The following is a 16,917-nucleotide window of genomic DNA, read 5'->3' as shown; positions in this document are numbered from 1 at the left end:
ATGGGAAGAGGGGGAAAGAAATTTAATGCCGAGAGAGTCCATAGACTATCTTAATAAACTTATAGTAAACAAACAAAAAAATGCCCTGTAGAATTGACAGCAAGGTCTTGAAGAGAAATCTGTATACCCAAGTTCATAGCAGCATGACGCACAATAGCTAAACTGTGGAGGCAACTCAAGTGTCCACTGACAGATGAAGAAGGAAACAGTACACAAGGAGTGCACAAGGGTTCCCTTTTCTCCACACCCTTGCCAACACTTATCTCTTGTTTATTTTTTATGGCAGCCATTCTAACAGGTATGAGGTGATATCTCATTGTGGTTTTGATATGAATTTCCCCCATGACTAATGATGTTGTGCGTCTTTTCATGTACCTATTGGGCACCTGTATGTCTTCTGTGGAAAAACATTTCTTCAGTTCCTCTGTTCATGTTTTAATCAGATTGTGATTTTTTTTGCTATTGAGTGGTAAGATTTCTTTATATAATTTGGAGATTAACCCCTTACCAGATCTATGATTTGTACATATTTTTTCTCATCCTATAAATTGTCCTTGTATTTTGTTGATGGTTTCCATTGCTGTGCAGAAGGTTTTTATTGATTTTTTAAAAGATTTTTTTTGATTTTAAAGTCTTTATTGAATTTGCTACAATATTACTTCTGTTTTATGTTTTGGTTTTTTGGCTGTGAGGTATATGGGACCCTAGGTCCCTGACCAGGGATTGAACCCACACTTTCTGCATTGGAAGGTAAAGTCTTAACCACTGGACCACCAGGGGAGTCCCTGTGTAGAAGCTTTTTGGTCTGATGTAGTCCCACTTATTTATTTTTGCATTTGTTGCCTTTGTTTTTGATGTCAGATCAAAAAAATTGCCAAGACCAATATCAAAGAGCTTACTCCTTATGTTTACCTTCTAGGAGTTTTATAGTTTCAGGTCTTTTTTTTTTTTTTTTTTCTTGCGGTACGCAGGCCTCTCATTGTTGTGGCCTCTCCCGTTGCGGAGCACAGGCTCCGGACGCACAGGCTCAGCAGCCATGGCTCACGGGCCCAGCCGCTCCGTGGCATGTGGGATCTTCCCGGACCGGGGCATGAACCCGTGTCCCCTGCATCTCAACCACTGCACCACCAGGGAAGCCCTAGTTTCAGGTCTTATGTTCAAGTCTTTAATCTGTTTTGAGTTGATTTTTGTGTACAGTGTAAGATAGTGATCCAGCTTCATTCTTTTACATGTGGCCTGACCAGTTTTATGGAACAGACTATCATTCCTCCATTATATTCTTGACACTTTTGTCTTAAATTAATTGACCATACATGTGTGGGTTTGTTTCTGGGTTCTCTATTCTGCTCCACTGATCTACGTGTCTGTTTTTATGCCAATACCATACTGCTGGGACTTCTCTGGTGGCGCAGTGGTTAAGAAACTGCCTGCCAATGCAGAGGACACTGGTTCGATCCCTGGTCCGGGAAGATCCCACATTCTGCAGAGAAACGAAGCCTGTGCACCACAACTACTGAGCCTGCCTTCTAGAGCCCCGTGCCTAGAGCCTGTGCTCAGCAGCAAGAGAAACCACCGCAATGAGAAGCCCGCGCACCGCAATGAAGAGTAGCCCCCGCTCGCCGCAACTAGAGAAAGCCCGCATGCAGCAACGAAGACCCAACACAGCCATAAATAAATAAATAAATAAATACCGTTTGGATTACTATAGCTTACAATATAGTTTGAACTCAGGAAGCTTGATGCCTCTAGCTTTGTTCTTTCTCAAGATTGCTTTGTCTATCTTTGTCTTTTATGGATCCATACAAATTTCAGGATTGTTTGTTCTATTTCTGCGAAAAAAATGCCACTGGAATCTTGATAGGATTGCACTGAATCCATAGATTGCACTGGGTAGTATGGACATTTTAACAATATTAATTCTTCCAATCTATAAGAATGGAATATCTTTGCCTTTATTTGTGTCTTCTTCAGTTTTTTTCATCAATGTGTTAATAGTTTTCACTGTACAAGTCTTTTGCCTTCTTGGTTAAATTTATTCCTAGGTATTTTATTTATTTATTTTTTGGCCATGCCACATGTCATGCAGGATCTTAGTTCCCTGACCAGGGACTGAACCCGCACCCTCTGCACTGGAAGCTTGGAGTCAACCACTGGACTGGCAGGGAAGCCCCTATTTTATTCTTTTTGATGCAACTGTAAATGGGATTGTTTTCTTGATTTCTTTTTCTGATTGTTTTTCTTAGTGTGTAGAAACACAACTGATTTTTATACATTGATCTTATATCTTGCAACTTCAGTGAATTTATTTAACAGTTATAACAGTTTTTTGGTAGAGTCTTTGGGGTTTTCTATATACAATATTATGTCAGCTGCAAGTAGAGACAGTTTTACTTCTTCCTTTCCCATTTGGATGCCTTTTATTGCTTTTTCTTGTCTTGCTCTGGCTAGGGCTGCCAGTATTATGCTGAATAAAAGTGGCAAGAGTGGGCATCCTTGTCTTGTTCCTGATCTCAGAGAAAAAGCCTTTGGCTTTTCACTATTAAGTATAAAGTTAGCTGTGGGATTGTCTTATGTGACCTTTATTTTGTTGCAGTATGTTCCCCCTGTACCCAGTTTGTTGAGTTTTTGTCATGAACAGATATTGGATTTTGTCAAATGCTTTTCCTGCATCTATTGAGATGATCATATGATTTTTACCCTTCATTTTGTTAATGCGGTATATCACACTGATTGATTTGTGGATACTGAACTATCTCTGCATCCCTGGTACAAACCCCACTTGATCATGGTATATGATTTTCTAGTGTATTGTTGAATTCAGTTTGCTAAAACTTTGTTGAGAATTTTTGCATCCAATATTCATCAGTGATATTGGTAAGTAATTTCCTTTTTTGTAGTGTCCTTGTCTGGTTTTGGTGTCACAGTAATGCTGGCCTTGTAAAATGAGTTTGGAAGTGATCCCTCCTCTTCAATTTTTGGGAAGATCTGAGAAGGATTAGTATTAATTCTCCTTTAAATATTTGATAGAATTCACCTGTGAAGCCATCTCTTCCTGGACTTTTCTTTGCTGGGATGTTTTAAATTACTGATTCAATCTTCTTTTGCTCAGATTTTCTATCTCTTCATGATTCAGTCATTCTAGCAATTTGTTGGTGTAGAATTGTTCATAGTCTCATGATCCTTTCTATGTCTGTCGTTCAGTTGTAATGTCTCCTCTTTCATTTCTGAATTTATTTATTTGAATCTTCTTTTTCCTTAGGTAGTCTAGCTAAAAGTTTCTCAATTTTGTTTATTAAAAAAAAAGCAGCTCTCAGTTTTGTTAAGCATCTCTATTGTTTTTATGGATGTTATTTCATTTATTTCTGCTTGGCTTTTTATTCCCTTCTTTCTGCCTACATTGGGGATAGTTTGTTCTTTTTCTAGTTCCTTGAGGTAAAAAATTAGGTTATTTGATATCTTTCTTTTGTCTTAATGTAGGCATTTATTGCTGTAAACTTAGATCTCTTAGATCTGCTTTTGCAGCATCCCATAGCTTTTGATATATTAGGTCTCCATTTTCATTGGTTTCCAGATACTTTTGGATATCCCATTTGATTTCTTCTTTGACACACTGGTTGTTCAGGAGTGTTTATTTAATATCCACATATTTGTGAATTTTCCAGCTTTCCTCCTGTTATTGATTTGTAGTTTCATACCACTGTGGTCGGAAAAGATACTGGGTATGACTTTGATCTTCTTAAATTTGCTAACGCTTGTTTGTGACCTATCATAAGATCTATCCTGGAAAATGTTTCCTGCACACTTTAGAAGAATGTGTACTGTGCTGCTGTTGGATAGGATGTTCTGTATATGTTAGATTGGTCTAACATAGGGTTCAAGTTTCATGTTTCCTTGATTTTCCGTCTGGATGATCTATCCATTGTTGAAAGTGGGGTATTGAAGTGTTTTACCATTATTGTATTGTTGTCTATTTTTTCCTTCAGATCTGTTAATATCTGCTTAATATATTTAGATGCTCTGATGTTGGTGTGAATATATTTGTGATTGTTATATTTTTGATGAATTGACCACTTTATTATTGTCTAATGACCTTCTCTGTGTTTTGCTACTGTTTTCAGGTTAAAGTCTACTTTCTGATATAAGTATAGCTACTCCTGTTCTCTTTTGGTTCCCAATGGCAAGGAAGATCTTTTTTCATCCCTTCACCTTGAGTGTATGTTTCCTTAAAACTGAAGTGAGTCTCTTGTAGGCAGCATATACCAGGGTTCTATTTTTTAATCCATCTAGCCACTCTATGTGTTTTGATTGGAGAAATCAATCCTTTAACACTTAGAGTAATTATTGATAGGTAAGGACTTATTAATGCCATCTCATTAACTGTTTTCTGGCTTATTGGAGTTCCCTTGTACCTTTCCTTCTTTCTTGCTGCCATCCTTTGTGAACTGCTGATTTTCCATTGTGATATCCGTTGATTCCCTTCTCTTGTTTGTGAATCTACTGAAGGTTTTGTTTTGTGGTTACCATGAGGCTTACATTAAGACATCTTAGAGATATAAGTTTATTTTGCACTCATAACAATTTAACTTCTATTGCACACAGAACCTCTAATCTTTTATTCCCTCCTTTATTTCATATTTTTGATGCCACAATTTACATCTTTCTCTACTGTGTATCCATTGATCAACTGTGGTAGCTATGGCTCTTTTTTAAGACTTTTATCCTTCAACCTTTATACTAGAGTTAGGTAGTTAACACACCACCATATTACAGTATTCTGTATTCAGTATTCTCAATCTGACTATATGCTTACTTTTGCCAGTGTGTTGTATATTTTCATATATTTCCATGTTACCAACCAGTGTCCTTTCATTTCAGCTTGAAGAACTCCTTTAGGCATTTCTTGCAGGCAGGTCTAGTGGTGATAAACTCCCTCAGCTTTTATTTGTTAGGGAAAGTCTTGTTGTTTTTTTTTTCTGGTCCAGGTCTTTTATTTTCTTTATACCCATCATGCCATGAATTCATAGGGAATGGGCTACAACAGTTCAGGCTCCTTTCCATTGGTTCTCACAAAGTGTGCTTCTCTGGGTGGAGCAGGCTGGCGCTTCAGTTGAACCCAAGTACCTTTCTCTTTGGCTTCCTTCTTTTTCTGATCATTTTCCTTCACCCGTTTCAGGAAGCTATCTTGGCTCTTAGAGTGCTTAATATGCTTGATACGCTCATTAATTCTCTTGGCAAGAATCTTGCCCTTGTTTGTTTACAATGATGCCAACAGCGTGCTGGGTTAACATTGTAGACTCTCCCAGTTTTGCCGTGGTAACATTTGTGGGGCATTCCTTTTTGAACAGTGCCCATTCCCTTGATATCTACAATGACACCTTTCTTGTAGATTCGCATGTATGTGGCCAAAGGAACAACTCCATGTTTTCTAAAAGGCCTAGAGAACGTGTAGTAGGTGCCCCTTTGTGTTGGTCATTTTGGCAAATACATTTTCATATAATTTCTGTGGCAAGGAGACAGAAGAATGCTTCAGATAACCCATCAAAGCCAAATCACTGTTACAACGAATGCACACTTCACTTTAAATGGTGAGAAGAATGCCTGAGAAACAGGGGGAGGGATAGGAGGCTCCGGGAGCCACGTGCGTAGGGAAAGTCTTTTTTTTTTTTTTCAGTACGCGGGCCTCTCACTGTTGTGGCCTCTCCCGTTGAGGAGCACAGGCTCCAGACGTGCAGGCCCAGTGGCCATGGCTCATGGTCCCAGCTGCTCCGTGGCATGTGGGATCCTCCCGGACCAGGGCACGAACCCGTGTCCCCCACATCAGCAGGTGGACTCTCAACCACTGCGCCACCAGGGAAGCCCATGGGAAAGTCTTTTTCTTGCCTTCATTTCTGAAGGGCAACTTTGCGGGGTATAGTATTCTTGGTAGTTTCTTCCATTCAGCACTTCAAACATATCATCCCCTTTTCTCCTGGACTGCAAGGTCTCTGTTCAGAAATCCATTGATAGCCTTATGGGGGTTTCCTTCTATGATTTTTTTTTTCTCTTGCTGCTTTTAAAATTCTCTGTCTTTGATTTTAGACAGTTTTATTATAATGGGTATTGGACAAGATCATTTTGGACTGAAATTTTAGGGTAACCTATGAGCTTCATGAACTTGGATGTCCAAATCTCTCCCCTGGTTTGGCAGGTTCTCAGTCATTATTTCCTTTATATAAGCTTTCTACTCCTTTCTTCCTCTCTTCTTCTCCTGGGATTCCAGTGATGCCTACATTGTCTCTCTTAATGGTGTCATGAAAGTCCCACCAGCTTTCTTCATTCCTTTTCGTTCTTTTTTCTTTTTGTTCGTCACATTGGATATTTTCAATTGATCTGCCTTCAAGCTCACTGATTCTTCTGCTTGGTTGTCTGCTGTTAAAGCTCTGTGTTGAATTCTCCAGTTCTGTCATTTCATTCTTCACCTCCAAAATTTGTTTGGTTCTTTTTTTACATCTTCTATCTCTTCATTAAACTTCTCATTTTGGTCTTATGTTGTCTTCCTGATATCATTAAATTGTTTATCTGTGTTCTTTTGTAGCTAAGAGTCTTTGGAACAGTTATTATGAATTCTTTGTTAGGAAATTCAGGATCTTTATTTCTTCGGGCGTTACTGGAGGTTCTTTTGGTGGAGTCATGTTTCCCTGATTCTTCATGATTCCTATAGCTTTGCATGTCTGCACATTTGAAGAAGCAGTCACCTTTTCCAGACTTTACGGGTAAGGGAAGACTTTCACCTAGGGGTGGGGGCATGCTGGAGTGCGCTGTGGCCCTTGGTCAGTGGTGCGGGGCACCAAGAGCAGGCGCATACGGTGGCACCAGGTCCGGTGGGGCATGTCTTCTGGCTCAGGCTGCTAGGGTATACATCATCAGCAACTGTGTGTTCCATGGTGAGTACTGCTGAGGGTCCATAGTGGCCGCAAGGGGTACTGGGGTCCATAGTATCACTTGGGGTCAAGTGGCTAGACACCAGGATAGGCAGAGATGGTGGCCAGAGCCAATGAAGTGCACACACTCAGCTCTGAGGGCCAACTGCAGGTGCCTATATAGTTTCAAGTGCCTATATAGTGCCTGCCAGTTGCAGACACACAGACAGCGGTAGGGGCCAAGGCAAGCAGCAAGGGCTGGGACGAACTATAAGCTCACTAGCAGCTGTGGGGTTCCTACCATGGCCCTGCGGTAGCTGCACACTTCCCAGCCCCACAAGCCATGCACAGTGTAAGGGAGGCTGGTGACGGGTTGGGCCAGGGGTGTGCAAGTGCATAGCTCAAGTGGCTGGCGGCAGGTCAGTGCAGCAGGGCAGGCTAGTGACAGAAGACAGGGCCTGATCCAGACCAACATGTAGCTGTGGAGGCTGGTGGCCGGAGTGCTCTCCTGTGGCTGCCAGGATACCCACTCCCAAACTGCACATTGCAGTGGAGGCCTGCAGTGTGGAAAGGCACAGCTGGAGGCACTAGCTGCAAGGAAGCACATTGTGGCGGGGTCAGCTATAGAGGTGTAGGCTGCTGTCTTGCACTCACATGGCCACAGAGGGCTGCTTGCTGCCCGTGCGGTTCCCAGGCTCCCCAAGGGCAGGGGAGGAGTGGGGAAACGGAGCAAGGAAGGACTTGGGCTTCTGGCATCAGTGAACGTGAATACCTATAGGGCAAAAGTTGCTGAAATATGCAGGGGTCCACGGTGGTGAAATCTGCTAAGTTTTTCTGCAGAGCAGGTCACTGAGAACCACACTCACTCCCACTGCATGGCTGCCACTGGTATCCCCTGCTTTTCTTCCTTGCTCCCAGCCATTTCAATACACTTCAGTTTTGCCAATCTGGGTGGGAGCTTCGTGTGGTGCTCTGAAAGTCTTGGGGAAACTGGTCACTTCCTCCATTCTTCCTTTACTGGCCAGGGGAACTCTTCCTATCTGGGAAGTTCCCTCATGGCACTGAGCAACCCCAACTTGGGGGAAGGGATAATGCAGTCAAAATGAAGCTGTCTTCTTCCTTCTTTTTCTTGCAGTTATTCTCAGGGTTTTGGTTCCACTGTATCACTAAATTTTCTCAAGTGGACTCCGGAGCTCTCCCAGAGCTGTTTTCATTAATGGATAGCTAATTGTTAATTATTGTGGGGAGATGGAGACTGAGTTCTTCCTTTCCAATCTGGATGCCTTTTAATGCATTTGCTTAACTAACTGCTTTGTGTAGAACCTCCAGTACCATTATGAATAGAAGTGGCAAAAACTGGACATCTTGTCTTGTTCCTAATCTTAGGGGGAAAGCATCTAGTCTTTAACCAGTAAGTATGATGTTAGGTGGGGCTTTTCTATAGAGATCCTTTGCAAGATTAGGAAGTTACCTTCTATTCCTAGCATATTGATTGTTTTCATCATGAAGGGGTGTTGAATTTTATAAAATAATTGTTCCGTGTCTGTTGAGATGCAGTGTTCACCCTTTATTCTATTGCTATGGTGTATTACATTATTTTATTTTTGATGTTAAATACACCTGGCATTCCTAAGATAAATCCCACTTGGCCATGGTATATAACCCCTTTTATATATTGCTGGATTCAATTAGAGTATTTTGTTGATGATTTATCCATCTATATTCGTAAGAGTATTGGTTTGTAGATTTCTTGCGCTGTGTTTGGTTTTCTTACCAGGGTAACATTGACTTCATAGAGTGAGCTGAGAAGAAATCCCTCCCTTCCTATTTTTTGAAAGACTTTGTGAAGAATTGCTATTAATTCTTTAAATGTTTGGTAGAATTCACCAGTTTTACCTAAGCTTTTCCCTGATGTAGATTTTTTTATTTACTAATTCAATCTATTTACTTGTTATAGGTCTTTTCAGATTTTCTATTTCTTCTCAAAACAGTTTTGTTAGTTTGTGTCTTTCTAGGAATGTGTCCATTTCACCTACATTATCTAACTTGTTGGCATACAGTTGTTTATAATATTTGCCTATAATTCTCTTCATTTCTGTACAGTTGGTAGTAATATTCCTCTTTCATTTCCGATTTTAGTATTTTTAGTTTTCTCTCTTTTTTGCTTTGTCAGTCCAGCTAAAGTCTTATCAATTTGGATGATATTTTCAAGGGACTAACTGCTTTTATTGATTTTCTCTATTGTTTTTCTATTCTCTATTTCATTAATTTATGTGCTAATCTTTATTATTTCCTTCCTTCTATTTGAGTTTGTCCTCTATTTCCAGTGTCTTAAGATGGAAGGTTAAGTTGTTTATTTTGAGATCTTTCCTTTTTTTTTTCAATGTAGGCATTTACAAATATAAATTTCTCTCTGTGTACTGCTTTAGCTGAATCCTAAATGCTTTGGCATGCTGTTTCTTCAGTTTTATTCATCTCAAAGTATCTTCTAATTTCCCTTGTGATTTATTTTTTTAAATATTTATTTTTTGGCTGTGTCAGGTCTTAGTTGCAGCACGCGGGCTCTTTGTTGCGGTGCGTGGGCTTCTCTCTACTTCTGACATGGAGGCTTCTCTCTAGTTGTGGTGCATGGGCTCCAGAGCATGCGGGCTCATTAGTTGCGGCACATGGGCTCTCTAGTTGTGGCACACGGGCTCCAGAGTGCACGGGCTCAGTAGTGGCAGCACACAGGCTCCCTAGTTGTGGCACGTGGACTCTCTAGTTGCAGCGTGTGGGCTTAGTTGCCCCACGGCATGTGGGATCTTAGTTCCCCAACCACGGATCAAACTGGTGTCCCCTGCATTGCAAGACCAATTCTTAACCACTGGACCACCAGGGAAGTCCCATGATTTCTTTTCAGATCCATTGATCATTCAGTAGTAAGTTATTTAATTTCCATATATTTGTGAATTTCACCAAGTTCACTGATTTTACTTTCTAATTTCATTCCACTGTGGTCAGAGAATGATTTCAACCCTTTCAACTTTATTGATGATTTTAATGGCCTACCACATGGTCTATCCTGAAGTATGTTCTATGTACACTTGGGAAGAAGATGAATTCTGCTATTGTTGGGTGGAGTGTTCTAAAGATGTCTATTTTATCTACTTGGATATAGTGTCATTCAAGTCTTCTATTTCCTTCATGATCATTTACCTAGTTTTTCTATCCATTATTGAAAGGGGGGTACTGAAGGCTGTGACTACTATTGTTGAACTTTCTATTTCTCCATTCTGTCAGGTTTTCTTTTATATATTTTGGATCTCTGTTTTTAGGTACCTATTTGTTTATAATTGTTATGTCTTCCTAACGGACTGCCCCTTTTGTCATTATAAAATGTCTCTCTTCATCTCTAGTAACTTTTGTTTTGTTTTGTTTTACAGTCTATTTTGTCTGATACATAGCCTCTCCAACTTTCTTATGGTTACTATTTGCATAATATATGTTTTTCCTTCCTTTTACATTTAATCTATTTGTATCTCTGAATCTAAAGTATGTCTGAAGTAGAAAGAATATAGCTAGATCTTGTTTTTCATTCTGCCTGACAATCTTTGCCTTTTAATTGGATTGTTTAATCCACTGACATTTAATGTTTTTATTGATATAGTTAGATTATGTTTGCCGTCTTACTTTTTGTTTTCTATGCTTCACGTCTTTTTCTTGTTCCCTATTTCTCACTGCTTTCTTCTGCATTAAGTGAATCTTTACAGTGTGGCATTTTAATTCCTTTAATGATTTTTTTCACTATACTTATTTTAAGCTATTTTCCTTGTGGTTTCTCTAAGGCTTATGAGATACATTTCATATCAATACCTTTCAAATTGATACTAACTTAACTACAGTGAGATACAATAATGTTACTCTTATATAGTTCTATTTCCTCGTCTTCCTTTGTGTGTGTGTGTGTGTGTGTGTGTACACACACACACACATATATGGTGTTTATTAAATCTGTTTGCTTATGTGCATTTTATTGAAAATGAGGTTTAACATTAGTGGAATAAATTTATTTTCCTATGTATAAAGTGGCACTTTTTGCCCTTTTATCTATTGGGGCTTTCATATTATTTTGGTCAATTTAAGAAATTCTTTTTTTTAATATATATACATTTAAAATATTTATTTATTTAATTTATTTATTTTTAGCTGTGTTGGGTCTTTGTTGCTGTGTGTGGGCTTTCTCTAGTTGTGAGTGGGGGCTACTCTTCGTTGTGGTGCACGGGCTTCTCATTGCAATGGCTTCTCTTGTTGTAGAGCATGGGCTCTAGGCACCCAGCCTTCAGGAGTTGTGGCTCATGGGCTCTGGAGTGCAGCGTTGTGGCGCACGGGCTTAGTTGCTCTGCGGCATGTGGGATCTTCCCGGATCAGGGCTCGAAACCGTGTCCCCTGCATTGTTAATGGGATGAGGTTGCTAGAATTACACAGAAACATCCTTCTTATTTTATCTTTTAGTGTAGAAAATTAACCTTTTCATTTTTATTGCTTCCAACGTTTGAAACTTCTTAACCTTCTAAGATCTGAAACACATTAAAAGTTTTCCTGCACATGGACCATAAACTCTAGGTACATAGCTAAACTTTTTTTTCTCCTTTTTTACAGATAAAATCTCTGTATGACTTACTCTGGTTTGTGCTAGAGATGCGGGTTTGTTCAATGAATATCAGAGACATAAACTATCTGTAGCTACATGCCACAGATACTCAGGTAGGTATTAGTGGAGATGCCAGTTAACACACTGGGTTCACTTCAGCTTTACATAGCATACTCTGCACTGCTGAGTGAGATAACACACCTCAACATATCAAATAATGTCATTACACAAATCAGGCACTGAATGTAATATCAACAAACGATTCAATGTTGTATTTGTTTCTATTTCACACTTGGATGGCCATCCTGTACATAATGCTTAATTCACTTAGATCACATTTTGATGGTGCTATGATTAGGATTTAAACTGATGTTCCTACAAATTGTTTACCAGTTTTCCTAAAACTATTTATTAAAAAAAAAAAAGAAAAGAAACCCTCTGTTTTAAACTGGAGATATGACAACTAAATGCAGATACTAGGCTACATCTTGCACTAGAAGGAAAAATAATGGTATAAAGGATGGCAGTATAAGGATAATGGTATAGAATAATGGTATAATGGTTCACTTAACAAAATTGGAATGGGGAAGGCAGATTAGAAAGATACATTTATTATAATAATGTTAAACTTATCAAAATTGATGATTATACTATTGTTATGGAAAGGATGTCTCTCGTCTTAGGAAATACAAGTCAAAGTGTTTAAGGGTAAAGGATCATGATATATGTAACTATTGTCACATGGATCAAAAAAAAAAATCCAAAAAACAAAACAAGCACCACATTCATAATAGAAAAGTGCTTCTCAAACAAAGGTGATTTGCCCCACAAGGGGACATTTGCTTATGTCCAGAGACATTTTGGGGAGAGGGAGCTACCAGTATCTGATGGGTGGAGGCCAGGGATGCTGCTAAACACCCTACAAAGCACAGGTCAGCCCCCCAAAACAAAGAATTATCTGGCCCCAAATGGTGATAGCATCAAGGCTGAAAAACCCGATACAGAGAAAGGAAATGATGGAGCAAGTGGGATAGAACGTCAACAATCGATGTATCTGGGTGAGGTGTATATGGATGCTGTTTTAATTTTTCTTAACCTTATAATTTTTCTGTAATTTGGAAATTAATTCCAAATAAAACATTTTTAAAAGCCTTTTTTAAAGTACTTTGTTGTGATGATTACTTTATCATACATTAAACCACTGCAGTGAAAAGTGGACCTATTTGGGAACTCTCTATTCTATTTCACTGATATTAGACATCTTTTTTCCCAGTGCCACATTCTTTTCATTTCTGTTTCTATGTAATTCTAGCAACCTCATCCCATTAACAAAAAAAGAACTTCTTTTAAATATACATATACCTATGTACCTACATATTGATATCTTTACTTTTTCCAAATTAATTTGTTTTCTTATTTTTAAAAAAACATCTTATTGGGATCCTGAGTTGAAAACATTTTTTTAATCCAGAATGCCATCTCACATGGTTCTTTGGGAAACGTCTCCTGAAGACCTGGAGCAGTGAACATTTCTAGCGAGGAGTCTTTGAATTATCAAAGTCCTTAAGAATTGACAGTTCTTTGGAAATTAATGAAGCAAGGCATTTTAATATGTGTGCATTAAAAGTGCAAAGATCATATGGTTGGGTTGTTTATTTGCCTGATTATTTTTCAGGAAACAGTGAGGCTGGGCTCTGAGAAGCTGAAGTGGTGATTCCCCAAAGAGAGCCCCACTCATGTAATCTAAGCTTTTCAGGGCCATCCAAAATGCAAAGTGATGTTAAGCCACACGTGATACTAAGCATATGTTTGGATTAGAACAATGTACTACAAACACATTTTCAAAGGTTCACACGTGGAAAACGCTTTTGTGCTCTTTAGGCCACAGAACCTTAAAGCCTAAGCGACGTTAAGGTACGCAATTAAATACATCTACCATAGACACACTTCTCTGCAAGGATCTGGAGCTCTCTCTGGAATACAGCAGAATACCAATATATCAATGAATTAGAAACCTGGATGCTATTTCGCTTCTGTTCTATCTCTGTTTATTAATGATTTCTTCAAAGGTAAAATAATATAAATAGGTTCACAAGAGGTATGTGTTAATATATTTAATAAATGTCTCATAAAATCATTTTCATAGGTAAGTCAAGTGTAATAAAGAGAAAGACCTCATTTGTGGTAGCTGGCTGCTTTTGTGTCCCCAGTTCTCTCTTTTCCCTTTTGCCCCATATCCGGGTAACCTGATAAGAAGGACAGCTCACACCCTCAGGCCCTTGGCACTAAAATTTCAAATCATGTAAGCCCCAGACTGAGCATGGGAACCTCCACCTGGCTCACTTCGTAACTGCAATAAAAACTCAAGGCCCCGCATTGCTCCTGTTCTACTCCAGACCAAACCAGAGCTATTCTCCTTGGGTGATACATTTGCTATTGACTGTTGTGAGTCGTGAATCCTTTTACACAACCCACTGGAGCCCATGTGTCATTTGTCCCAACCTCCATAGTCTCCTGAGATAGGGGACTGCCCAGCATCCAGCAGGGGATGCTAGGGACCCAAATAAAACACCAACTGACTAGTTTTGCTTATTGATTTCTCAGAATCACTTGCCAAGGAGCTAGGAAGACTCCAGTCTCTCGGAAGTCTTCCAGAGCAAAGACCAGGAGAGTGATGACATCATGTTGGTATCCATGAATAAGTAAGGATTTGAAATATACTGAAGCAAATGTCTAAGACAGGGCTAATAATTCATACAACTAAATCTGAAGGGATAAAAATTAAACCATATGGAATGCAATACTGAAGACATATCTTCAGTTACACTTCTACTTTTATTATTTTAACAGAAACATTTAAAATGAAAAGTTTTCTTATACCTAAACTACACATTAAAAAGCAAAACACAGAATCCCAGCTCTCACCCAAATGGCACTCCAAGGGCACCAAGAGGAGTCACCAGGACTGTGGGGACCGCCGTGTAAGCCAGGAAGTTTCCAATCTGGCCAACAGCCACTGTCAAGAGAATCACAAGGGTATCACTGCAATTACAAAAATCTCTTTGAGCATTCATCACAGAGTTGAATTTTGCAAGACTGTGCTCTGAAAGGGCTACTTCTTTCTCATTACTGGTGAGGAAGGAAATATGGGGCATCATTTGCATGATTAAGAGTCCTGAGGGCAGAGGAGAGCAGGCCCCACAGTGTCACTGGCCCAATTAGTTTCAACCCTCTATGGAAATTCCCAGTCTAACCAGCAGTGACTGACAGTGGGTACAAGAGTATATTTCCACTTTCTTCTTAACACATCCCTGTTTTAAGATAGATCATGTAGAGCTTTCCATGTCCCTTCAAGTGGCCTGGGATCTATTCCAGTGACACACTGCTGGCACATCAAGTGGAAACACTACTGCCTGTACAGGGCTGTGCCTGGGGCTGCACTGAGATAGACAGATAGACAGATAGATAGATAGATAGATAGATAGAGCTTAAAAATGAGTTCTTCAATGAATCAATGTCTACTAGAAAATTTCTTGCCTAAAAGACAATGTGTGACAAAAAGACCTCAAGATATATCTGAAATATCTAACAGAATTTTTCTTTATATATGTAAAGGTCTGAACTCTAATTTTATTATTTTTATATTATAACACATGATCTCTGATCTGGTACTTAAGGCTGAGTGAAGAAACTCCTTTGTAAAACCAGTTGTGTGGGGCACAAGCTCACCAAATGCCCACAGCCCAACTACAAATGAGGAAGCAGGAGCTGCTTAATTTCTTCAGACCCAGGACAGTCTGACCTGGACAAAATTCAGGGCCACCAGCAGGCAGCAGGATCCTCTGCCTTCACCCTCCACTGTCACCCACCATCCCCATCCTTATTCCAAAGAACAAGCTAAGCTCATCCCACCCCCTCCATCCAGCCCTGAGAGACAAATGACTGATCTTACAAAAGGAGACCAAGCTCTTCACCACAAAGAGTACTTACTTGCAATTGTTCCTGCCCACCACACAATGTCTGTTAAATAGGAGGTACCTGTAAAAGAGTGAGACAAAAACATCAGGAAAGTACGAACCAAGAGGTTTACAAGCTACACACTTAAAAGAGGAATTTTTAAATAAAACTAAAATTGAAAAGAATGAATGCCATACTTTTATTCACCCTACAAAGAAACTTTAAAGTAGTCTATAAAGAGCAGCATGAGAAACGATTAAAAGTGGCAAAATACTTTCTGCAATCAACACAAGCTGACCCAAGCAAATAAAATCTTTATAAATTGTACTTTATTTGGGAGGGGAGCTCAACACATCAGCTAGAGACAAATATTCTTTGGAGTAACTTTTTATATGTTGATTTCAAACGAGATTTGACCTTCAAAGTCCAATTCTCTCATGCATTTACTGAAACCCATTTATATGATAATTTTTCTAGTACAGGGTTCTGTGACTTGCTACTTAAACAGGTTCATAATGTAGAACCTTTGTGACATGGCTCTTTTTGCAACCATGTGAAAATGGTTGAAAGCAGACCCTTACACTCACTCAATGATCGGACATTGTACACAGTGGTTTCCCTTTTACTCTCTTGGATTACCCTCTTATGCCCCAATGCATGCCAGGGCAGGCAGAGATGGGAGCAGGTCTCCTCGTCACATCCATCTCTCCTTTTGTCCTTCTTCAGGTATGTCAAAATGCTCCTAGTCTAACAGGATTTTTTCACTTCAGACTAAAACACCTAATCTATTTGGATGTTTTAATTCGCAGTAATTTGGTATAATGAACAAAGGAAGCCAGGCTGCTTCTTTGAGGAGCAGAGCTACAGGTATTTAAAAAGTACTTTTAAGAAAATGAGACCAATAAGTAATGATAGAGTGGAAGGAATGGTCTAGTTCAAATAGCACCATTTGGTAACATCACAGTAAAAACTGATTCAGGCAAGAACCATCAATCGAGACTAAAATAAGTGAATGAAAGTTTGTTGAGGGACAGGATTGCCACATAACCTCCATGAATCACCTCCACCAGCTTTTTTATTAATCACAAAGGGAAAAAGTTAACTTTACAGTACTCTAAGACCCTGACGGACATCACCTTAACTAAGTGGTCAAAGTTGACACCATCAGCAGTGGGACAAACCAAATCCTGCGCCTCCTGAGGGCGCATTGAGAAAGGCACAACATCACATCTGCAGTACTCCTGCCAGACTGCATCACCTGAATCTAATCATGAGGAAATTGTGAAATGGTCCACATACCAGCTGGCCTGTACGCTTCAAAATCGGCAAGGTCATGAAAGACAAAGGTACTGTTGCAAATGACAGGAAACTAAAGAGATGTGACTAAACCCATGATGTTAGATGGGAAGAAAAGGCTGCTATAAAGGACAA

General features: G+C 39.4%; 1 protein-coding gene across 1 annotated transcript in view; it reads right to left on the bottom strand.

Moving 5' to 3' along the window:
• The window catches only part of NIPA1 (NIPA magnesium transporter 1), a 41,760-nt gene that overhangs the window by 10,729 nt on the left and 14,114 nt on the right, over positions 1-16,917 (bottom strand). Inside the window, exons 2-3 of the mRNA XM_032638074.1 lie at positions 15,520-15,567; positions 14,455-14,545 (exon numbers count right to left, since the gene is read on the bottom strand). Coding sequence (XP_032493965.1) covers positions 14,455-14,545; positions 15,520-15,567 — 139 coding nt within the window. The remainder of the gene's footprint in view (positions 1-14,454; positions 14,546-15,519; positions 15,568-16,917) is intronic.

This window comes from Phocoena sinus, chromosome 7 (genome assembly GCF_008692025.1).
Source record: "Phocoena sinus isolate mPhoSin1 chromosome 7, mPhoSin1.pri, whole genome shotgun sequence".
Classification (NCBI taxonomy): domain Eukaryota; kingdom Metazoa; phylum Chordata; class Mammalia; order Artiodactyla; family Phocoenidae; genus Phocoena; species Phocoena sinus.
This window is presented reverse-complemented; position numbering and strand designations above follow the sequence as displayed.